Source organism: Cryptomeria japonica, chromosome 11 (assembly GCF_030272615.1).
Source record: "Cryptomeria japonica chromosome 11, Sugi_1.0, whole genome shotgun sequence".
Lineage (NCBI taxonomy): Eukaryota > Viridiplantae > Streptophyta > Pinopsida > Cupressales > Cupressaceae > Cryptomeria > Cryptomeria japonica.
Genome location: NC_081415.1, coordinates 384,999,128 through 385,025,509, shown reverse-complemented (window position 1 = coordinate 385,025,509; position 26,382 = coordinate 384,999,128). Strand labels below are relative to the sequence as shown.

Below are 26,382 nucleotides of genomic sequence, written 5' to 3'. Positions count from 1 at the left end.
GTATTAGTACTTGTTTTATATTACATTTACAAGCATTTCTCATTTCTTGGTTAATTCCAAAACCGGGGTTTGACCTAAGGGCAAACCCCTCATCCCTAACCCCCCCAATCGTCTTCGCTTTTCTGTGTGTAGGTTGCAGGTACGCAGCTGAAATTGAAGATCTGGAATCCTGGTGCAGAGACGAACAGATCCCCCTTCGTTTCGCGGATTTTTCGGAGGACCGTGTGCACGTCGGGCGCCATCGTCCCGTCAACTTTTGCTCAAATTTGCAGGACAGTGCCGTCTTGACATTTTACTGCTAATTCCAGGTCCGCAGCTTCATATCATATCTCTATCTCAGTTTATAAGTGAATCTTTCCTACTTTGCATGCATTCCTAGCTCAATCTTTCTATCTACATTCTTTACAAAAGAGGGTATCCTTGCTATCACAACCCTTGAAACTCATATAGAATCCAATCTTGCATTACGTGGGATTGGATCTTGTGGGTTTCAACCCCTCTTTTGAATGTAAAGTCCCTCCTAAGTGAAAACCATCAACCCTAGTGACTCTCCCTTCTCTCTCCTTGGAGTTGGGGAGGGGAGAACGACTAGGGTTCGATTATTTTCCGCTTTACACTATCCTATTTTATCATCTTATCTTTCTCCCTTTTATTTCTCTCTAATTGTACTTCTTTAGTGAACATAACCTTTTCAAGATCTACAAACTTCTCATATTTAAATTAGATCATACATCCAATCAATCAACTCCATAGGATTCAAATCAAATAGTTAGAGATCCACCCTACAATATGGAGTCGAAAAGTTGAAATAAGTAATTATTGGTCTTTATGAAATTGTAATGGGTGGAAGTAGGGGTTCACTAGTTTATGCATGGATACTAGGAATTAAACCTATTTCACAACAATCACACTCAGAAGGAGAATGGACTCATAGGTTCAACCTCAAACTTATTAGAAAAGGGTTGAGCTCAAGGTGAATTCAATACTCCTTGATTGAGTAGAAAATGAGCTATGGAAATGATGTGAATTGAATGTGAGAATTAGGGTAAGAAGGTGCAAAACTAAAATTGACAACATAAACAAGTGAATGCAGAATTGATAATCACAAATCAACCCAAATTTGGAAAGGGGATGCAGAGAGGAACTTGTCATAGAAATTTGAGTTGAAATGTAGTGGACAATGACGGTTAGGTGCCCTTTTCCAACTAGTGAAATTTTGAGCACCAAATTGGATTTGAAACCTTGAGATCATGTGCCTACTTTCTACCAAATTTCAGCCTGAGATGGTGTTGTGACATATTCACACATTGCCCCATTGCAAATGGGGACCCCTACTTTTTGCTTTCTAGGGTTTGATTTTTAGGTCTTTTAGGTTCTTGTCTATTGACCTTTTGCATTTGAAGGGTCGCTAGGGGGCTCATTAGGGTAGCAGGCTCTGCTTGAGTCAGGTGGATCTCCTCAAGAGGTCAGGTCAATTGAGTGATTAGGGGTAATTTAGATCATTCCTAGGGTGTTTTTTGTGTACTATCTAGTCGCACTTCAAGTTGCTAAATCAAACCTTGGTTGAATGCATAATGTCCTCCTAGGTCCCATCCCTTACATCAAGGGCAAAGCGAATTCGCCTTGAGAAGTCTGGAATGTCATCCTGATCCTCAAATGTCCTGAGATTTGGCTAAGTCTGGAATGTCATCCTAATCCTGAAATTTGACTAAGTCTGGAAAATTGAAGAATCCTCCAAAAATTAGATTTTGCATTATAACTCCTGGAGGTCTGAAACCACTCTCAAACATCCTGACAGTATATATGGAATATAACTTAAAGTATAAGAAAGAAGAAAGATATAAGGAAATGTCACTTATACTTTAATGTTATATTCCATATATGAATCCTGACGGAGAGGCTAAAATGTCAAATTTCGCTCCTAACCCTTCCAAAGGGTCCAGAGCGAATTTCAATTTCGCTCCTGACCCTTCCAAAGGGTCCAGAGCGAAATTTCACAAAGGACCTAAGTTCTTCACCTAAATCATTGAATGGTTGAGCAAATTTGCAAGGATATGGAAGGAAATGGATCTAGGATCAAGTCTAAGACAAAGTCAAGTTAGTTTGAAGGTGAATTGAGCCTAGAATAGGAATTTCGCTCTTGACCCTTCCAAAGGGTCCAGAGCGAATTCCTCTATAAGACACTCTACATTGCCCAAAGCCATGAGCTAATCCATGTCCCAGGTATTATTGAAGGCAATTCACTTGTTTAAATGAAGAAATGTGGGAAATGGAGTCAGAAATCAACCCAAAATGCAAATTTCGCTTTGACCCTTCCAAAGGGTGGCAGAGCGAAATTCTTGTAAGACCCTATTTCTTCACAAAATCTTGAACTAGATGCCAACTTGAGGAGAAAATTCACTTGATCATGATGGAAGGAGGCCTAAGAAGTTATATCCAAGCCAAATAAGGGAGGAAAAAGGTGAGAAATGAGCCCAAGTAAGAATTTCGCTCCTGACCCTTCCAAAGGGTCCAGAGCGAAGTTCACATAACCTTCATTTTCTTCCTTGTCATGGCCAAGTTTTGGACTTCTAAGGCATGGTTGGAGTGACCTTGAGGTGTTCTAGCCTTTGAAAGAAGGTTTGAGGTGATGAAATGGTGAAAATCAGCCTAGAATGGAAATTTCGCTCCTGACCCTTCCAAAGGGTCCAGAGCGAAATTCTCCATAAACCTCATTTTCTTCCTTGTTTAGACTAAAAGCCTTGTTCCTTGGACATAGTGGGGGTAAATGGACATGTTCTTGCCTTAGGAAGTGAATGAAAGCATTGAAAAGTGAGGATTTTGTCCAAGATTGGGAATTTTGCTCCTGACCCTTCCAAAGGGTCTAGAGCGAAATTCTCCATAAACCTCATTTCTTCCTTGTTTGGACCAACATCTTAGTTCCTTGGGCATATTTGGAAGTGGATTGACATTTTTTTTGCTATGTTACCCCGAGTTTCCAGGATGGGGATAGCAGGGGACGATGGGATGAGTTTCCGGGACGGCAATTTTTTTTGCCAATTTTGGGGATGGCGGGGGGACGGCTATATAAAATATAGGGAAAATTTAAAATATATAGTGAAATTTTAAATGCTCATATGAAAAATAGATAAAGCATGTATATATAGTATATACATTATATTCATATGAAAACATAGATAAAGCAAGTATATGTACATTATAGAACCTTAACATACCACATTTGTGTTCAGAATTCATTGTCAATACTCAATATGCATTCATAATTGAAAATACATTGTCAATATGCCAACACTTGTTTGCATGTAGTTCATTGTTTATTTCTAGTTGAAGGATATTTTGATAGTCTTCCATTTCTATTATGACCTACAACCGCTTCTTTATGCACTACAAAGTTTTGGATGTTTGTGAAATTCTATACCAAGCTGTTATTCAAATTTCTAAGTGCTTATGGCTATGATTCAGACCTATTTACCTTTCATAATTGTGAAAAGTCCAATATTGAAGACCTACAACCACTTTTTTACGCACTACAGCGTTCTAAGTGTTTGTGAAATTTATTACCAGGCTGCTGCTCATTATTTCTAAGTGCTTTTGGAAGTTATTCAGACATGTTTACGGTTTAAAAATCCAATTTTATAGACCTATAATAAAATAAAAAAATGTTTTTTTGAGCATTTGAGTCTTTTTTTGTTTTTTAAATGTGTTGGGAAAAGGGGGAAGGTTAGGGGACGGGGGAACGTCCTCAAACCATATTGGGGACGGGGGGACGTCCCCTTTGAGAGTCATTGTCGTCCCCAAGTTTCTGGGACGCTTCCCACAAATTTTGCAATTTTGGGGACGGCGGGGGGACGTCCCCTAACCGTCCCCAAGTCCCCGAAACATCCCCGATATGGGGACGGGGGATTTTAACCCGGGGACGCGTCCTCGGGTTATGTAGGTTTTTTTCTTTAGGAAGTGATTAGAAGTGAAGGAGTGAAGGATTTTGTCCTAAATCATGAATTTTGCTCCTGACCCTTCCAAAGGGTCCAAAGCGAAATTCTTGAAAACACCTATTTTCCCTTTGGAGGAGGTCAAATCCTTGGTTTTTATGGCGTGGATGGAAGTGAAGTGATGTGTCCTTGCCTTTTGAGGTAGTTTGGAGTTGAAAAAATGAGAAATGAGCCCAAGTAATAATTTCGCTCTTGACCCTTCCAAAGGGTCCAGAGCGAAATTCCCAAAATCTCCTTTTTCTCCCAATTTTGTGTCAAGCCAAGTGTGGATCAGGGTGAATTAAGATTGGAGATACCCCTAGGCATGCCTTTGAATAGCTTATGACCACCAAATGTAAAGGAATTAAGCTAAAACTTGAATTTCGCTCCTGACCCTTCCAAAGGGTCGAGCGAAATTCTCTATAGGTCCTATCCTTGGCCATGGTTTTTAGCGAAATTCTCCTTTCAGGCCTTTTTGAGGTCAAACAAGTGTTGTCTTCGTGAAAGGGGGATCCAAAAGGGAGAGTCAAAGGAAAGTAAGGTATGAAGAATGAAACTAGGTGAAGGAAAACAAGCAAATCAAGAATTTTGCTCTTGACCCTTCCAAAGGGTCCAGAGCAAAATTCCCAAAATCACCTAGTTTGCCCATGATTGAGATTAAGAGATGGATTCCCAGGCCTTGGTGGAGAGAGGGCTAGCATGTGCTTGTCTTGGGAGGCATTTTGGAGTAGATAAATGATAGAATTTGAGCCTCAGGAAGAATTTCACTCCTGACCCTTCCAAAGGGTCCAAAGCGAAATCCTTAAAACCTCTATTTTGCTCCAATTTTGCATCAAACCTAGTGTTGATTGAGATTAAAGGCATCCTTAGACATGCATTTGAGCAAGTTGTGGTCACAAAATATGAAGATTTTGTCCTAAAATGTGAATTTCGCTCTTGATCCTTCCAAAGGGTCCAGAGCAAAATTCCTTATAAGTCCTGTCCTTGGCCAAGGTCCAAAGCAAAATCCTCTTTTTTGGTCTTTTTGGAGGTCAAATCAATGATGTCTTCAGGAGAAAGTGATTCAAAGGTCAAGAGAAGTTCAAGGCAAGGAGATGAGGTCTAAATTGAGCAAAATAGCAAATTTTGCTCTTGACCCTTCCAAAGGGTCCAAAGCGAAATTCTTATAGGGCCTGTTCCTGGGGAGGATCTTGAGCGAATTTCATTCTAATGCCTTTTTGTTGATGATTTAAGGTAGAAAATGCTATGTGAGATAAATATATCATGTGTACTCAATCATCTTTTGGTTTGTTTTGCAAGTGGAAGAAAATCAGACCAGGACAAGGACGACCTATTCTAAGCCCATCACCATCAAGGATGTCCCAGATGCATAAAGGAGGAATCAAGGTGTTTTGAAGCGTTGGAAGAATTCAAGTGTTCGAGGAGTTGCAAGCTAGCCTCAAGACCTCATTCTACCACATGAAGAAACCACATGATGACAGAGAAGAATGACACTTCAAGGCGAGGTATGCTACCAGAGAAAGAACACTTGACAATTAGGAAGCCTCATCAAGCATATGGGAGTCAAGGAGGTACATCATTCATTGCGTCAAAAGACAGAAAAGAGATCAACCAAGACACAAATGTCAGACAAGGTGGCATCCCAGTCATTTTTCCTCCAGTTAGATTGGTCCACCTCAACATGTCCAAATTCAATGTACCTGACTCATCGGGGACGACACAAACTTTGGTGTACCTACCCCTGCTTCCTATTGGTCCTCACTCCTGGAATGTAATTTTCTCATTGGCTAAGTAAGTTTGTTATAACAAACCCTAATTAGGGTTTCTATCCTTTAATCCTAGCCATTGATTCTAAGTCAATCAGAGCCATCAATTTGTAAAGGGCTCTCTATATAAAGCCTTGGCTCCTCATTTGTAAGGATTAATAGTCAGAGAATAGTTAGGAGATAGCAAAAGAGAGATAGTCAATAATTAGTAGCTCAATAGTAGATAGCATTTTAGAGTAGAGTAGAAAGAGAAGGCAAAGATTGTTGCCAAGAGATTGTTGCAAAAGACATGTAAACTTCATTGAAATAATGGTGAATTCTATGTGTCGATTCTACAATTTGCATGGTCTCTATACTTCTCAAATTTAATTTCATGTTATTAGATGAATGGAAGAAATTTGTATGATCAATGGTGAAATTTGTATATCCATACTACTAGCGGTTTGTTGATTGCAAACTTGCCTTGCATAGTCAACTGGAATCATTCATCTTAAGCTTAACTTCAATTATCGCTTCTTCATTGATATGCATCAACCTGATGGTGTCTATGCTTGTAGCGGTGATCTGAACATCATAAAGCTTTCCTTAGAAGATCGCACTAACCTTGTGGAGATGATCCTAGCATGTCAAAGCAAGACTTAGTTAAAGTTTCATCAAAGGTCATCCATTGCTCCTACATTCTTAGTGTTAGAATTAGATCCTTCTCCAACCCTTATCCTTTTCCCTTTTTTAAAATCAAGGATCAGTAAAGACCCACGTTCCAGTGATATCCAAAGCAAATCAGACGCTTAGGTCATCAGATGTAAGTCCCCTTGTGATTCTAGCAAAATCACATCATACCGCAAGAGCTTATCCACACGTAGATAACCTACAATCAGAACCTTGGAGCTACTCCGATTGATCCTTCTGCGAGATCTTCAACATTCGGGGAAGCTTTATTCAAGAGAGGATAAGGTACCTTTTAGGTATTTTATTCTGTGTTTGGTCGTGTATAAAAGACACATCAACAGATGGGAGGACAATGTCGCCCCAAGCACACTTGTCTAGAGGATTCCAAATGAAATTTGGAGGGGTCCTCTGTCTCTAGGTCCTGAGTACTTTCCTATCTTCAATCCTTGTCAAAAGCTCGTAGCTGAATTTGAATATGCACACAAGAGGATAAAGTGGTGTTTGGGGTTGTATAGGGGTTTGCCTTAGTCAAGCCCCGGATTGGGACTCGGCCCTACATCTATGATGAGTTGGAAATAAATCCTCCATGTGTTGATGCAATAGCATGATAAATCATCATAAAATCCATCATCAAATCATAATTGAAACATAACTAAAGATGCCTTGATGTAGATTGTTGCTTCTTAGACTCAAATTTGCTCTTGAATTGGAATAATTGCTCTTGGAATGAAACTTGTAGATGTTAGAGGATGTGATGATCAAATGAATTATGAATGATGCCTTATATAGGGATCTCAAAGTAAAATCACCTTTTGGTTGACTTAAATTATCATATTTTCACATTGGGGATAATTTTAGAAATGGCAAGATTGACATATTATCGTCCCAGAATTCTAGCCAAAAAGTGTCGTACAATGTCATCTCGACCAAAATTGTCCCGACACTTTAGGCCCGAATTTTAGGATCACGAGATAATAGGGCCCCGATATTAGAAATGTAATTTATATGAAAATTTCTAATGTTTAGATGTAGGAAAAGGTGCATTGAACTTTGAAACAACATAGGACCATATAAGCATGAACTGAAATAAGATAAAGGGCACAATTAAAATAAGGGCCCAAATAAAATGTGTTGATGTATTAAAGAGAAATATAACTCATTAAATTAATTGATTAATTATTAATTTAAATCAATAAAAGTCCTATAATGCATAGAGGAATGGAAAATACTAAAATGAGTGCTAGGAGAGTGTGAAATTGGACACCCTAATTAAAAAGTGTACAACTTATGACACTACATTTAGCCCCCACTTTAGTGGAGTATGAACTTATGCTCATACTCACAGTAAAGTAGAAATGAAGAGATAGAGAATTTACAAGCAAGACAAGCTAGGGATAAGATAAGACTGAGGGATGATCAAGTCCCCAAGCATAGGATCCTATCAATCCATGCAAGCAATCTTCAAATATACAAAGCAAACAACATTAGTACTAAAACAAAACGTTCCAAGTCAACTAGTTGAAGAGACCTCGATGTCAATATGTCTCAATTGCTAATATCATTCTCAGCGTGTTATTGCAAGACCATACATGGACTTATATAAAGAACAAGGACATACACCGATTGAGAGGACAAGAAGAAACCATGATCCAACACTAGCAAAGTGTGTTATGCAATGGGTTCATAGGAGATAGAGAAAGGAAACATGGATTTTACAGGCTAGTAAGCTGTGTTATGCTAGATGATCCATGAAAGCATGAATTCTATGGGACAAGTTGTGTTATGTTGTGTGATCTGTGCAAAAAGGAAAGGAAGAGTCAAAAGTTCTAGAAAGTTGTGTTATGCTAGTCAGCTCATTCTAAAAAAGTGAGATTGCCAAAGCAAAGCTTTCTTTTTACAAGGCAATTAATTGGTGCCAATTGAATAAGAAGTCAAAAGTTCTAACAAGTTGTATTATGCTAGTCAACTCACCCTAATATGATAATGATGGTGTATGGTTTCAAGAATGAAGCGTGAGGATGCAACAACCCATATAAGACAAATGATAGATCAAATGGAAAATGTCTAGTTTCAGGAATGAAACATGAGGATGCAACAACCCGTATAAGACAAATGATAGTTAATAAAGATTGAACCAAGATAACTAAAAAATGCAACTATGAGGCCACATATATGCCCCCCTTAAAATGTCAACATAGCCTTATGTTGATATCTTAAGGTAGAAAAGGACAAGGATAAACACCATCACCAAGGAAATATCCTTTAGGCAACAATGTACATACACTCCAAGTTAAAGAGCACACAACTCCTTTAAACAAGGAAGAGATAGTTGTTAAAGAGATATCTTACAACAAGTGTAAAGAGATCCTTTTGAGGGATGCATGGTTGAAGGAGGAAGGGATCTTTCCTATACATATCTTCCTCTAAGAAGAGGAGATCTTTAATAAAGATGATGTCTTTGAAAGGGGAGGGGAAGGGGACCAAGAATGCACACCTTTCCTATAGCTACAAAATGTGAATTCTTAGCAAAGGATTGAACACTTTCAAAGGAAAGATCATTCATAAAAGACATACCGTTTCAAGCAAGGAATAGGTCCTAACCAAGGAACACACATGTACTCGCATGAAAGATACTTCTATGCGAGAAAGGACAACCAATTTATGAAAAATAGAATTCAACAAAGGAAAAGTGGAATGATTGAAAACTATTCTTGCCCCCCAAGCGTGGAGACAAGAATAACTATGCTATTATGTTGCTACCTAAGTATGATTGCACTTGAAATTGTACCACCATGAATGACAATGAGCCCCCGATAGGTAAGCTAGCAATGTCACATTGTGAGGAGCAACATAATAGGAATTTAAATGTTACGTAGAAGCAATAAATGAGAGTCCAATTCATTGTCATCTAGTATTTGAATGATACAAGTTACAATAAGTTGTTGAATTTTATTTTCCAAGTCATGACATTCATTGGTAGAATAACCATGGAATTGATGATACTTGCAAAAAGAAGAATTGTGTTGATTTTGTTTACAATTCTTTCTTTGAATTTTCAAAGGGAGAGTAATTAAGTTTCTCTAAGAAGCTCATACAAAATACTCTCTTGTGATGAAACGTTAAAAAAAGAAGACATAGATGTATTAGACAATGGGGGAGGGACGTCGACAAAGGAGGATGTTGCAAACCTAAACCTTCTTTGTAAAAGTGTCATGTAAATTTCTCATGAGCCTCAAAAATTTGTTGCACACATCCTAAATCATATCCATTACATCCATGTTTAGAATCAAATGTAGGTGTTGAAATGTCTAGAGGAGAGGGTCAAAAGAGCCCCATTCATCATCAAGACGTGTTGGAATGAGAGGTTGGAATAGAAGATTGGATAAATGATGCACAAGGCTCCTTCAAGACTTTGTACTTGGATTGTGGGACTTTATATCCATTAAAAGAATGTGTAAAGTCTAATGGACCTCAAATTTTTACTAACAAAGCATCATTGATAGGAGACTGTGTTGTTAAAGGAATCATAGTGTGAAAGGGAGATATGCATCCTACTTCATCTTGAACAATATCATAAGGATTAGAATCAACTTTGATTGTGTAGATTTCATTGTTATGTATGAATTTGATTGTGATTGCTTTCATAGCATGAATCCATGGTCTACCTAGATGAAGGTTATAGTTGGGATCGTTGGGCATGACATGGATAGGAGTGGGTAAAGTCATGGGTCCTACTTTGATAGGTAAAATTACTATACCAAGTGATTCTCTAGGAACATTATCAAATCCACGAATATAGAGAGAATCAGGTTGAATTATAGAATAATCCCAGTTTATCTTATCTAATAAGTCAACACGACAAATATTAAGGCCTAACCCATTATTAATTAAGGTAAGTCTTATCTTATGTTCATGAATGCAAGGTGTGATCATGAGGGGGATCATCCCTATTTTCAACCTCGAAAAAAGGTAATTCATCTCATGAGAACATAATATCCTTTGGTCTAGCACAAGGAGGGGAACCTACCTTTTGTAAGGCTTCTTGGATCAACCCATGGTAAGATGGTGAAGTTTGAATCAAGTCCCAAAGGAAGATTTTAGCTAAAGTTGTATTAAGTTGTTCAACAAGATTAGGTTCCCTACCAACATGTTGCTTAAGATGAGGAGGGGGAGGGAGGGAAGTGAGAAGAACATTGGGATCTTGCTTCTTGTTTTAAGTGTTATATATGTGAGGCACTTTAGGACTATATTTTTGTGCTAATTGCCTTTCCATATTACTTGTTTCACATATGTATTTTGTAACTCTTAAGAAATAGTCAGGAGGTCTCTTTGGTTTCTTAGCATTAGTCATCGATTAGTTTTAAGGTTGAGTGGCATATTGAACAAATTTAGGCTTCGCATGACTAGAAACATTAATAGCATTGACTTGATTAGGCTCTTTGTTCTCCAAGGATTTATCTTTAGGAGAGAGAGCAATGGAAATATTGCTAGTTACATTATCCTCTTGTACCAAAGTATCCTTATGAGTAGGACTACTTTTGGGAGGAGGACAAGCAAAATTCATCAATGCTTCATTTCTAGAGGGAAGGTCATTGAAATGAAAAGAAGGTAAGGTATCATTAGAAAAGGTAGTCATAATATCACTCTCTTGCAACAAATGATCTCCATGGGGAAGGTACATCCTAGGAGAAGGATGAACATCATTCTTCAAAGCTTACTCCATGGGAGGGAAATATTTGAAAGAAGTGTTGATAGTCTCTTGTTGAACCAAGATGTCCTCATGGGTGGGATCAAAGTTGGGAGAGGGTAACTCATAGATATGGATAAAAGGCAAAGCTAAGTAATCATCATATGCATGAAAGGGAACATCATGAACATCTTGGATAAAACTTGAAATTGAACTAGCAAAAAAAGATAACTCAATTTAAAACATGCACTTATGATCAAACTCATATGCCACATCAATAAAGATGTAACCAATGTATGCAGTGAAATTGTTTAAAATCAAATGATATGCAAGTGTAAGAAGAGTCGGGTTCACCAAAATGTAATGGGTGGAAATAGGGTTCACAAGTTTATGAATGCAAACTAGGAATTAAACCTATTTCCAACAATCACACTTAAAAGGAGAATGAACTCAATAAGTTCAACCTCAAACTTATTCAAAAAGGGTTGAGCTCAACATGATTCAGTACTCCTTGATTGAGTTGAAAATGAGCTATGGAAATGATGCGAATTGAATGTGAAAATTAGGGTAACGTGCAAAACTAACAATGGACAGCATAAACAAGTAAATGTAGAACTGATAATCACATAATCAAACCCAAATTTGGAAAGGGGGTGTAAAGAGGAACCTATTATAGAAATATGAGTTGAAATATAGTGGATAATGAAGGTTAGGCGCCCTTGTCCATTTGGTGATTTTTTTAGCACTGAATTGGATCTAAAACCCTGAGATCATGTGCTTGCTTCCTACCAAATTTTAGTTTGAGCTGGGAGGACAATGTTGCCTCAAGCGCCCTTGTCCAAAACAAAAACAATGTCACCCCTAGCGCCCTTGTCCAAAGGATTCCTGATGAAATTTGGAGGGGTCCTTTGTCTCCAAGTCCCGAGTACTTTCCATCTTCGGTCTCTGTCGGAAACTTGTAGCTAAATCTAAATCTGCACACAAGAGGAGAAAGTGGTGTTTGGGGTTGTATTGGGGTTTTCCTTAATAAAACCTCGGGTTGGGACTCAAACCTACAGCGATGATGAGTTGGGAGTAAAAATCTGAAATGAAATGCTTGAATAGAATTGTTTAATTGAAATGATTATACCTTCAATTGATGATGCAATTCTCTTAGGATAAGTCCTTCATGTGTTGATGCAATAACATGATAAATCATTATAAAATCCATCACGAAATCATAAAAGAAACATAACTAAAGATGCCTAGATGTAGATTGTTGTTTCTTAGACTCGAGTTTTCTCTTGAATTGGAATAATTGCTCTTGGAATGAAAATTGTAGATGTTAGAGGATGTGATGATCAAATGAATTATGCATGATGCCTCCTATAGGGATCTAAAAGTAAAATCACCTTTTGGCTGACATAGAATAATCATATTTTGCATCGGGGATAGTTTTAAAAATGGCAAGACAAACATATTATCCTCCCAAAATTCAAGCCAAAAAGCATCGAACAATGCCCTGACCAAAATTGTCCCAACACTTTAGGCTAAAATTTTTAGGATCATGAGATAAAAGGGCCCTGATACTAGAAATGTAATTTATATAATAAAGTTAGTTACAATGTTTAGATGCAGAAAAAAGGTGCATTGAACTTTGAAATCACATAAGACCCATATAAGCATGAAATGAAATAAGATAAAGGGCACAATTAAAATAAGGGCCCAAATAATAAACTATTGATGTATTATAGTGAAATAGGACTCACTGAATTAAATATTAATTTAAATCAATAAAGATCCTATAATACATAAAGGAATTAGAAATACTAAAATGAGTGCTAGTAGAGTGTGAAATTGGACACCCTAATTAAAGTTGTACAATTTACAACGCTATAGGAATAAATTTATGATCCTTTTTCACACTCATGTCCTACCAAAGTACTGTTCCAATATTGTCATGGCCGTACAAATCCACATCACAAAGTCACAGCCATGCCAACCAGTCACCATATGTACAGAAGTCTCTAGACTCTGTACAAAGCTATTTAATCTGAGGACCAGCCATACAAGTCTGACAATCATTATTGCCTAGATCTGCTAGCTGTGCAGCTGTACTAAGTTTGTGAGTGAAAATAATTCATTGTAAAACTGAATTTGCGATTTCAGCGCATTATATTCAATGTAATTGTTTCAGCTGCTGCAAAATCAAATAGAATCAGTTTTCTAAGGGTTTCAAGTTGATTTTGATGTGCAATGTTGCTGTCCTAACTGTTCCAATTCATATCTGTGTATATTGTACACCCTAGGGTTTCATAATTGTTCTTGATTGCAATTGAGAGTTGGTACATTAATTTACAGTTATTTGTAGTTGTGATCAGCATTACTTTCGAGTTCAATTGACTCTTTCAATTCTCATTTTGTTTCAGTCTGAAAAATAAAAACAAAACAGAAATTTAGAAAAAATCTAAAAGGGGGCATGACATAGACAAGTCTAGCAGTTCCAGTGATGAGAAGTATGCCACAGCATTTGCATAAAACAATGAGCTAGATTAGTGACAATATTTTGAGTCGGTATTACTTTGTATTTTGAGCTTGATGAATAATATAAATATTATAGTACAAAGGATTGATCATTGGATCAACTGATTGTCAAATTGTCAAAATTTGTATAAAGTTCAGCTTCTTTAGACTTTTACTCATTGTTTACATGAATGATAATTGCAACGTCTTTACCTATATTTTGTAATTTATTTTTCAAATATTAATTTTTTATAGTGTTCTAATGACCACTCTCCTGCCATCCACATAATGCAGGGAAAAAATTGCCATCCCCAAAACTCCCCCATCCCCCAAACTTAGAAACACTGTAATTTTCTAAATACAAATTGCTCACTGAGCAGAAATAGCACCTTCAATTATTGCAGTAATAACTCATTTGATTCTGTATTTGATATTTATCAATTTTAGCAATAATGGATTTAGCAGTTAGTCCCGCTAGTGAAGAAGAGCATTAGTTTTTCTGGTAATGTAATTTTATTAAACATAAACTTAGCGAATGAGAAAGAATATTGAAAGACAAGATTCCAATGTAACAAAAAAAGACATCAACTGACATCTATCAGAATGCAACATGCAACATTTCAACAATTCCTCTCCCTTCACTTCAGTTGGAAAGGGTACTTATAAAAACAATGTCCCCCCATTTTCAAAACTCAGAAAACACTGCAATTATTTGTTAAAGATACATAACTTTGCCAGGGAGAACAGCACATAATGCTATCAAGATGTCCATCCTTTCTTAGTAGAACTTTGGAAGTTTCCAGTATTGAGCGTGCCACAAGCTCACATCCCAAAATTGGTAGAGATCAAATTAGAAAACACAAGATCAATGTCCACATTTTCCAATGTTTTGTCCTAAGTTAATATTTATTAATCATTTGGGATCCCTTCTAAAAGTGTTACATACAGCATTCCATGGGGACATATCACTATGGGTTTGGGCAACATCCTCAATGTCTTGAGGACTTGGGAACTTGGAGAGGATATCCCCTTTTTCAGTAAGGACAGCCTGATTCATTTGGTGCATAAAATAAAAGCGCAATTTCTTTTTTTAAATAACATTAGTACATGGGGGAAAACATCCCCAAATCTTTTCCAGGGATCTCCATCCCTGTCATGTATTGGGGGCTGCAGGGACATCTTGGAAACATCCCAAGAGTCATCTCCAATCCCCTCAAAGGATTGGGAATAGCTTGGAAACAGCCACGAGGCAACGTTAGCCACCCCAAACAGCCTGTAATTTTAAAACCAAAAATAACAAAAAATAAAATGAGTTGGGAGCCTTCAAGGACCCTACACTTCTTCTTAAAGCTCTAAACCTAAAACAAACCCACCTAGAATTAAACACTTAAAACCCACTCATTTTGCCATTTTGTGAGAAGAAGAGAAAGAAAAGAGAGAAGAGAAGAGAAGAGAAGAGCAATGAGAAGAAATGAGGATAGCATCAACAATTCATCATTTAGGGTAAGTTTAACATCAATTTTTAATGTTTTCAAATACATCAGTAATTTTTTGGCCTGTTAATTAGCCTAAAAGGGTTCATCCTTTGAAAGAAGAAATCAGTAATTTATCCTAGAAGCCACCAGATCAAGATTGAATTAAGGTGAATTTCAATGGTGCCATGAAAGGGAATCCAGGCCCATCAGGTGCTGGTTGTGTGGCGAGGAATCACCAAGGTCAAATTATTGCTAGATGCAGCCAACGATTAGGAGCGGGTACAAATAATGAAGCAGAAGTAAACACCACTTTCCTGGCGGTCCCAATGGTGAGAAAGTTGGGAGTGGTGAATCTCCACCTTGAGGGAGATTCACAAATTATAGTGCACGCTATATTAAAACGAGGAGCTGATGATTGGAAAATTGATAAAGTTATTCAAAGTATCAAACGCCTACTTTCTACCTTCCAGAGATTCAAATTGTCGCATGTGCTAAGGGAAGGTAACTGGGAAGTAGACTTGCAAGCCAACATGGCTTTCGACCTACAAATAGGTGAAATCAAGTGGTTCGATGGGCTACTTGATGCTCGCAGTGTAGGGGGAATTATGTAAATTTTGGGGGGGGGGAGGGATGAGGATACAGATCAGCGTAGGGAGGTGAGGTGGCTAAATATAATAGGGATGTTTGAATCAACAATGTGGAGTGAGGATTTGATGCACCAGGCCTGATAGATAAGAACGATGGTGTTGATTTGACCCCCAACTCGTGCGAATCACAGAAGGGAGATATGTAGTACAAAAGATGATCATAGTTGGAAAGGGTGGATTGTGGTGGCGGCGGATGGAGAGCCTTTCGAACAAGGTTAAAATTTGAAATTTATGGAAGATGGGACGCCGTTCCAGCAACTTACTATTTGTGTCATGGGACATGTGTTGAAAGATTTGGAATGTGGCTCTAGCGAATACTTCGTAGGTGGTGAGGTCAAAAACACAAAGGCTCATTAATACCTCATTTAATGAGACACTTGACAAAGTGGTTGGCCATGGGTATTTTTATGATAGGCAAGGGCGTTGACTTGATTGTTGTGTTGGATGACATTCACTTTACTTCTTTGTGAAGTTTCGAGAAGGTGGTAGTGCAGTGAGAAATCAGCAAGAGCACCATGGAGGCAAATTTTTCCCTGCAATCCACATAATCAATGCTTGCTTTTTGGGGGAAAATTTCGGACAAACGTTTGACTCATGTATTTAAAATCGAAGATCAGGACTTTCTCAACAAAGTGAAAATTGTAAAGGGAAATGAATATTTGAATGCTCAATACTGATGTTGAACCAATGTCGACATAGCTTCAGTATTTTTGGCATGGTGTCTAGAACTAGAATTGTGGGATTCTTTGATATGGATAATGAATAATTGTGTGAAAGAATGGTGTTTGGGAATTGAGAAGATAATTGTGATGGCGAGAAATGGAGAAGGTTTTGTGTGCCCTGGTGGCAACTGGCTTCATGTGAGTGAGTTTACTCCTCCACTGATGCCATTCCTCCTTTGGAGTGCTAACTGCAAGGAGATGCGTAGGGCATCTGCCCAGATTGGGCTTAATGGTGTAAAAGACTATTTGAGGTTAAGGGATGAGCGGATTATCAAAGAAGAGCTAGTGAAATGGGGGCCTCAGATAGAGATTATGCAACCAGAGGATGAAATGCCTCCTCTGAAACAAAAATGTGGGCATCCAATGGGTTCCACAAAGGAAGAGATGGCTCTGCTTTTGTAGGGTGGTGAGCCCTCGAGTCACAGGAAACTTTCAGGAAATGTAGACAACATGCAAGCCCAGATCAAGATGGTGGACTCCAGGGGTAATGTTGTTCAGGAGGCAAGTTAGATGAATTGATTCCATAGCATAGGTGTAGTTCAAAGTTTTTTGTATCAGGGGTTAAGCCTCATTTTGTATTATGGCGGGTAGGTTTGGGCGGTTGAATTGTGATAGACTGTTTTTTGCAAGTGGGCAAATTTTTGGGGGTAGTGTTTTGACACTATTTCATGATATCTCTATAGACTATGTATGTTTTTATTTGAATTTGATATAATGCTCCAATTACCAATAAAAAAAAAAAATACTTCAGTAATTTTTTATCTTTCCTTTGAGGTTCAAAGCTCTTATGCTTTTTTTTTAGTTTGCATCAAAAAAACAATATGAGTAGCTGTAAGGGTTATTGTTGTGAGGAGGCTAAGACTGCCGAAACAAGACAAAGAGATGTTGGAGGTTATTCAAGGTTTGGGAGTATGATAGGTGAAATGAAACATAATCTTTTGAAATGTCCTTATGCTCTCTTAAAAACTAAGATACTAGGTTCTTCTGTTTTAGCATGGGTCCTGGTACGAGTATTGTTTGGGTATAGGTATGGCTTAGGTACGACTTGGATTCTTCCTAGGTTCATGGGTTCTCTGTGGGTTCTTCTATGAAGGACCCACAAAAAACCCAAGCACCCAGGAAGAACCCAGGGTCATACCCAAGCATAGTTTTATAAATTAAAATCTCAATTTCACTCTCACAACTTTGTGACATAATTTTTTATTAGAATATGCCAGCAAGCAAGCAATGAAATATCATTTGCGTTGCATTTGTGAGCTATACATTTGAACATGGGGTTAGCAAACTTTATATCAGCATTACTGAGATTGATTTTAGTTGATTTACATTATGCATATGTAGCAGTTGTTTACTTATGTTTTGTGAAGTCACTTTCCTTGTGTTGTTAATGATTTGGCATTTTATCAAATGTTTGAAAAATGAATTGAACCAGCTTCTGCACTTGACACAACTAATGGTAGCGGCAATCCAATTGATTGTGGTTCAAAAAATGTTGATATTGACGTTGATGCTTCTGATGAAGAATATGAATATTAAAATTGATTATAATTTGAATTTTCATTATGTAATGACATTTTGAGATTTGAGTATTTTCATTTTTGAAATTCATGAATGAGGTATCAAAATATTCTCTCTTTTGATGTTTATTGAAATTTATAGGCAATTATGGAGTCATAAGTATCACTCTTCTTATAGTTATACATTGATATAGTTTATTTTATAATTTTGATGTTTGAACATATATATAATATATGTATACATATAGATATATATAAAAATATACATACATAAATGCATGCATGCATTCATATATATATATATATATGTACGAGCGTACCCGTACCCAAGAATTTTTTATTTTTTTTGTCATACTCATGAATCCACACCCATATCCATATTCGTACCCATACCCAAATCAATAACTTAGCTTAAAAACTCATGCAAGAAGCCCATTCAATGCCACCAAACCCATTTTGCAATTGGTGACAATTTTAGACACAACTGAAAAAAAGATCAGGGGAAGGGAGAGAGGAGGCATTGATTGTGCCATGCATGCAAGAGTGATTTCAAAGGGAGCTACACTAGGGTTTATAATAACTTTTTGAGCATACCAAGACATGGAGTTAGAATTTGCAAAAAAAAAAACCTAGTTGAGAATGCCAAGGTTTCTATGTTGTATATTAAGGGTGAGGCAAAAACTAAGGGTTTTCCAATAGAATCTATACATTATGTCCATGTGTACCATGGATGTTTAGACTTAGAGGTGAGAGGCTTAAAAATAAAGGCTAGTGATAGGGCAAACACAGTTGTAAGGATGTTGAACTTGCAACCATGAGAAAAGGTAGATGATGTAGTTGTCAATGTTTTTTACGACCATGCCATCCCATTTCATGTCGCACATTCTCCCTATATTAAAAAAATTTTAAAATTCAAACAACATTGGTTCATCATATGTAATGTCCCCATTTTAGCAGACATGGTTTTTTTTGGTGATTAGCCTATCATTCTGACCCTCTTAGGCTAATGAGTATGGATAGAGGGTCTCCCGAGGCTTGTATCAGCTCCAGAGTTCAGTGTGTTTCGATCTAGGTTTCGTTTGGTATCATTTGGACTTCATTTGCTATACTTACTATTTATAGTAAGTTTGAGATGTTAGAGATGGACCCCTTCTATTTTTAGTAAAGGGGTATGGTCATATGCAGCTTCATCATGTCAGCTCCCAGCTCAGACGGCATTTAAAAATGTTGAGTATTAATGGAGATATTAATGTTTATTTAGTTTAAATAAACATTAATGTTTTGAGCTTATATTATTAAGTTATGATATAATTTTATATTATAACTTAAGTAAGGGTCCAAGTATCATTAAAGGGGACCATTTAATTAATTAATTGTGGCTCTTTTACCAAGGTGAAATATTAAATGACAAAGTGAAAATATTATATCATTAAATGTCATTTAATATCATTAAATGTCATTTAATATCATTAAATGTCATTTAATATCATTAATTGATTTAATGCCTTATTGGAGAAAATCGAACCTTCATGGGAAATATATATAAGGCTTTTGAAAAGAAGAGAAGGGGGATTGATTATGTGATTGGAGTTTTTGATTGAAGTTTCTCTGGAGCATTGAAGTGTAGAATACCAAGGGTTTCTGCAGTATTCAAGGCTTGTCGGCATTGGAGAGCGTGGCTTCTTCATTGTAACAGCATATAGAGGGTGTGCAATATCATCTGATTATGCTTGTGAGAGTTGGCTTCATTCAGAAGTCAATATTGAGCTGTTTGGAGGGTTTATTTCAGAGTTTGTTTGCAGATTGAAAGAGACTACAGTGCACTACAGTGTCGTGAACAGTGCGCATGAATAGTGCGCTACAGTGTCGTGAACAGTGTGCATGAACAGTGCGCTACAGTGGTTTGAGTTCTCTAGAAGGGGATTTAGAAAGGTGAACAGATATATATATTTGACAAGGGCTTTGCGTATGAGGAGAACCAAACCAATATATCAAGGCAGCCATTGAAATTCCAGGTTTTCTATCTATGGTCATTGTATTAGAAAATCATTACTTCATTGCATCATTTTCTATTATGATTATATCATGAAATACTTGGAGGTTGCATATGTTTAATGGAGATATAATTTGCATATTCCACATTCATGGTAACATTCAACATTGATCAGCCACTTAGCTTTCATGCCAATTGTTTGCTTAAATGCCTAATGGCTGTAGGTATACATTGGGATGCATGACAAGTGTTTGTCTTAATGTCAACTAGCTGTACTAGTTAATTTCAGTCATTACATATGTGTGGAAAGGTCTAAAACAGCTAGTATATCATTTCTATAACAACTTTGCATTGTTAGAAGCTTTCCATAACTTCATTTGCAGCCTACAAACCCAAAGAAAACAAATAAAGAATTCACTACAGCGGCTTCAAACATTGTATGCCAAGTGTTTGACAATATTCCTTGGGGTTCAAATAAGCGAAACAGGGTCAGATTAGCCAAGGATATTACATTGGTATCAGAGCGGTTTCCTACCAACCTGTTGGGTAGATTGATTCAGCTAGTTAATCATGGTTACTTCAAGTACCCAGAATTAGTTGGACCAGAATAGGAAGCAAGTGTATTCCTCATTGGAAAAGTTAAAACAAAACCAGAAGAAGCTGGATGAATTGATTTCACACCCTGCAAAACTTGATAGAATTGCTCGGTATATGACATCTATTTTTAAGGATAAAAAGGTGAAACTTGAAGAGAATGTGGTGATTATTGACACTCAAGAAGTTGTTATCAGTCATGATAACAAGTCTGATTTTCATGACAGCAGCCTTGCACTTGAGCGTAATGATGATTTGAAAGTCATGGAAAGTTCAAAAAGTGTTGTGGGAGTGACCTTGGGTATTGGCACTCGTGATACAAGTGTCAAGAATAAGGATTGCATGGGAATTTTGGCTCCTAAGAGTTTTGATCTATATGACAGCAGTGATGAAATTTTGCATCAGCATGAGAGAGCAGTGACTACACATGTGCAAGATGCTTCTATTAAGTTGCCGCATGAAGGTACTCGAGATTTGGGTACTAATGGGGTAATGTGTGATGTGGATTCATGTCATTTAGAGTCTGATTTTTCAGATCAGACCTTAGAGAACAAGTTTGAAGATTCATGCTTTGGCATAGGATCCCAGAATCATGAGTTGGATGGCCATGTAGTTGCATTGGAAGTGGAAGTGTGTGAAGATATTGTCATAACAACAACTTCTACCTTGCCAGTTGAGCCATCCTACGAGGTACATAGCAGCAGTACCTTAGATATTGATGTGTGCACAATTGATTGCACACATGATGTTGTTGATCACGAGGTGAGTGATGTTGATTCGGTTTCATACCATAGTGTAGATTTGGGTGGAAAGAATGAGTCACAGGGGTATCATCATCTAGCTGGGCAGTTGAAGGTTAATACTGATATGATTGTTACAGCTTTGGAGCATTTTGATGTTGCTCGACAAATGTTGGCGACCTTTGGTTGGAGTACTCCTGAGACATATGAGCACGGTGATAGTAGCATTTCCCTAGCAGAGTTCCATGCACTCCGAGCAGCTATTGGGATAATGAAACAGAATTACTTGCAGTTACTTGCTGATAGGGATTATCTTCTTGAGTGGGATTGCACTTGCTACGATGCACTGAAGGGAAAGGAGGAGGAGGTTGATGAGCTCACCCATGAGCTTGAGGTGACTATGGACTCGTTGGAGAGTGCTCAGTCAGCCCTTCGTGAGTCACAGTCATAGGTTGAGGAACTTACCGTGGCGTTGAGTTTAGCACAGTCTTCACCATCTGTGGATACAGTTGAGTTTCCTATAGCATCACTTGGTGATGAGTTTACACCCACGGGTTGTAGTGATGGGTATGTTGAGGATGTGGTTACATCCGTCACTGATGCAGGTACAGGTGACTTAGCTGGGATGAGTATTTGGGTTGAGAGTAGTAGAGAACCACTTGTTGCATCAGGTTCTCCCGAGGTTAGTGCTATGACAAATGATACAGGTCAGATTGTTGATAGCTCGTGTGGCAGTGGTGGACTCTCCAGAGAGTTGTGTGTTAGTATGCGACATTACTCCATCCACTTCACATGGAACTCGCATAGTGTCATCTGGTTGGGAGTATGGCTCCCATGTAGATTTGTTTCCCTCTCCTGGAAGCAAATCTGTTACTTCATCCCATGCAGCTGATTTTGGATGCCAGCTTGTTGTTTCTCAGAGTCAGAGTGATCAGCTGCAGGTCTTAGAGGATAAGGTTGACTCAGCCTTATATTGTTTTTACTGCACAGATTCATTTATTGAGTACCTTCTTGAGAGTCCTGAGTTTCGAGAGGGTCCGTTTGGAGCCACCAAGGATACTATCATCCGAGGTTCTCTTGCCATCAGGCGTGGTGTGGGAGTAATTATTGATACTCTGACTACAATGCTTCCTAATAGAGATTTTGTGATTGGGTTTGCAGAGAGGGTTACCAGAGCCCCTACCCAATCAATTGTTCGGGGTCAGAGATTGGAGCCATCTCATGATTCCAGTATTGTTAGAGATGAGCCCTTGACCGAGGTTGGAGCGTTTTATCACAACTACGCAGTGAGGAGTGCTCATCACTTTTCTTTTGATCCACACGTGGAGGACTTGATGATGCATCAATGTGGATTGGCTTTAGGATTATACCATCCATTGTGGGATGGAGAGTTACCATTTTCAGTGGATGGAACTAGCAGTTGCAAGTACCCGACTCAGTTGATTGTTGGTGGCTACTTGCTCGAGCAGTGTTCAGTTTCCCATCATATTGATGTGTATCCGGTGGAGATTGTTACTCCTATGACACAGAGGCTATCTTTGGATACATGGCTTCAGAGAGACTATGGTGACAATGGGCATGATGGTTTGGTTGGATATCACATCCATGAGGGTTTAGCAGAGGTTGTGGAGAGATGTTGCATAGCAGATGTTTCCAGGTACTCCTATCTTCACAGTACAGATGGATGTGTGTATAGATTGCACTGGGATCCAGGTGATGACAGAGTTAATGTTGCAGTTTGGATAGGTCTCGTGGGTTGGCTTCATCACATCTCACATGGTGAAGTGGCGATCAGTGTTGAGCAGCAAAAGTCTGAGGGAGGTTTACATGGCAGATTTCTACCCTGGATTTGGAATCCAGGTATACTATGTGGGACACTAGCGAGTATGTTGAGGGATCCTTTGTGTGCATCCGAGTTCCGGTTAATGTTCTCTGTTTTGGGAAGCAAACATTGTCAGTTTTCAGAGTTGCTTCCACTTGATGTTCATGTTCTTGTGACACTTGCTGTTGAGGTTGATGTAGTTTGGCAGGTCTTGTTAGTTGTGCCCTTGGTGTGGACATTACAGGAGTTGGTTGGTAATACCAGGGACATTACACAGGTCTTCATTTGGGATCCAGGTGGAGGAGTTTCTTTGCAGTCGATATTGCTTGGGGACAAGCAATTCCAGGAGGGGCGGACTGTAATGTCCCCATTTTAGCAGACATGGTTTTTTTTGGTGATTAGCCTATCATTCTGACCCTCTTAGGCTAATGAGTATGGATAGAGGGTCTCCCGAGGCTTGTATCAGCTCCAGAGTTCAGTGTGTTTCGATCTGGCTTTCGTTTGGTATCATTTGGACTTCATTTGCTATACTTACTATTTATAGTAAGTTTGAGATGTTAGAGATGGACCCCTTCTATTTTTAGTAAAGGGGTATGGTCATATGCAGCTTCATCATGTCAGCGCCCATCTCAGACGACGTTTAAAAATGTTTAGTATTAATGGAGATATTAATGTTTATTTAGTTTAAATAAACATTAATGTTTTGAGCTTATATTATTAAGTTATGATATAATTTTATATTATAACTTAAGTAAGGGTCCAAGTATCATTAAAGGGGACCATTTAATTAATTAATTGTGGCTCTTTTACCAAGGTGAAATATTAAATGACAAAGTGAAAATATTATATCATTAAATGTCATTTAATATCATTAAATGTCATTTAATATCATTAATTGATTTAATGCCTTATTGGAGAAAATCGAACCTTCATGGGAAATATATATAAGGCTTTTGAAAAGAAGAGAAGGGGGATTGATTATGTGATTGGAGTTTTTGATTGAAGTTTCTCTGGAGCATTGAAGTGTAGAATACCAAGGGTTTCTGCAGTATTCAAGGCTTGTCGGCATTGGAGAGCGTGGTTTCTTCATTGTAACAGCATATAGAGGGTGTGCAATATCATCTGATTATGCTTGTGAGAGTTGGCTTCATTCAAAAGTCAATATTGAGCTGTTTGGAGGGTTTATTTCAGAGTTTGTTTGCAGATTGAAAGAGACTACAGTGCGCTACAGTGCCGTGAACAGTGTGCATGAACAGTGCGCTACAGTAGTTTGAGTTCTATAGAAGGGGATTTAGAAAGGTGAACAGCTATATATATTTGACAAGGGCTTTGCGTATGAGGAGAATCAAACCAATGTATCAAGACAGCCATTGAAATTCCAGGTTTTCTATCTATGGTCATTGTATTAGAAAATCATTACTTCATTGCATCATTTTCTATTATGATTATATCATGAAATACTTGGAGGTTGCATATGTTTAATGGAGATATAATTTGCATAGTCCACATTCATGGTAACATTCAACATTGATCAGCCACTTAGCTTTCATGCCAATTGTTTGCTTAAATGCCTAATGGCTGTAGGTATACATTGGGATGCATGACAAGTGTTTGTCTTAATGTCAACTAGCTGTACTAGTTAATTTCAGTCATTACATATGTGTGGAAAGGTCTAAAACAGCTAGTATATCATTTCTATAACAACTTTGCATTGTTAGAAGCTTTCCATAACTTCATTTGCAGCCTACAAACCCAAAGAAAACAAATAAAGAATTCACTACAGCGGCTTCAAACATTGTATGCCAAGTGTTTGACAATATTCCTTGGGGTTCAAATAAGCGAAACAGGGTCAGATTAGCCAAGGATATTACATCATATGCCTCTTGAAGAACATAGATTGCACACCTCCCTCTTTGATAGATATTAGATAGTATTCGAAGGTGAGTTTGTTGATGAACATGAGGTAAACCTAGATAAGGATGAGGTGCCCAATTATCAAGAATGGTTGGAGAAATTTTAAATGTTGGCCACTTATCAATATTATAGACAAGTCTAAGGCCTCAAATGTTGCATAGGTTGTGACCGACTCAGCACATGTCTATGAATTAATTGGCATGATGCTGGAGGGTTTTTACAAGAAAAACTTTTGGACCTCGTGTTGTGTTCATGTGTTGAATGATGCATTGAAAGACATTAGGAAGGTAGACTGGGTGAAGGCAATGTTGGTAAAAACTAGACATACAGATGTTCATTTGCAACCACCACACCTTTCTTGCTCTCTTAAGGACTTTACCAAGAAAAGAATTCTTCAAACATATGGAGCCTAGATATGTCACTTACTTCACCTTACTAGAGAGGATGTTTGAGGTGCAGAAGCCTCTATAATTAAAGATGGTGAGTTCTAAGTGGCATAGGGGTGTAGAGACCAATACAACTGAAAGGAAGAGCGTGAAGTAGATCCTTGATGATGATTGGGGGTGCAATATGAGATAAGAAATTAATAATATTTGCAACTTACAAATTATTTTCATTTTTTGTGTTTTAAATTTTAAAATTTGAAAACTTTAGCAAATTATTTTTGTCATTTGAGTCACTCTTTTTTGAAAAAATTGTTTGCAGATACATTTCTTCTTTCATCTCACCTATTGTGTGGATGGTTAGGTACATTGATACAAACTCTCCTAGTCTTGGAAATATTTACGAGACATCTCACAACATAATTAGGTAAATGAAGTGAGCAATTCATAACAAGGACCCTAATTTGGGATTGTATGGCAAACATATTAAGCCCATTATGATGCAGTGGTGGAACAATGTTAACACTCCATTTCATACGACAGCTTAGGTTCAAAATCATAATACTATGGATCAAGGTCTAGGAGAGTACCCCCTCCTTAAGATGAAGAAGTGAAAGAAGGGTTTATAAAGACCTTTCAAAAGATTTACAACATTGAGTAAGCATCCAAACTTCGACAACAGTGGATCACTTTGGTCTATCTTCTAGCTCCAACATTCAACAAACAATGAGGGCCAAGATAGATAAAACTATATTAGCTCAGACCAACCTTATCGGTTAGCAGACATGGCATGGTAAGAATATAAATGGCATTGAAGATGCTTGCCTCTCACCTCCTTGCACAAGTTGTCAATTGCTTTTAGAGCAGTGAGGAATTAGCCCTCATATGGTTTCATTCAATACATCGGGAGGAATAGGCTTACCTCTCAATGAGTGAAGAAGTGGTGGTCATGCATTAGCAAATTCAATCTGCATGTTGGGATG

General features: G+C 37.8%; 2 protein-coding genes across 3 annotated transcripts in view; one reads left to right on the top strand and one right to left on the bottom strand.

The window, feature by feature from the left end:
• LOC131071624 (WEB family protein At5g55860) overlaps positions 1 to 26,382 on the bottom strand; it is a 46,203-nt gene that overhangs the window by 16,607 nt on the left and 3,214 nt on the right. The window lies entirely within an intron of this gene.
• Positions 15,253 to 15,678, top strand: LOC131071568 (uncharacterized). Its single transcript, XM_058007453.1, has one exon. The coding sequence runs from the start codon at positions 15,253 to 15,255 to the stop codon at positions 15,676 to 15,678; it is 426 nt and encodes a 141-aa protein (XP_057863436.1).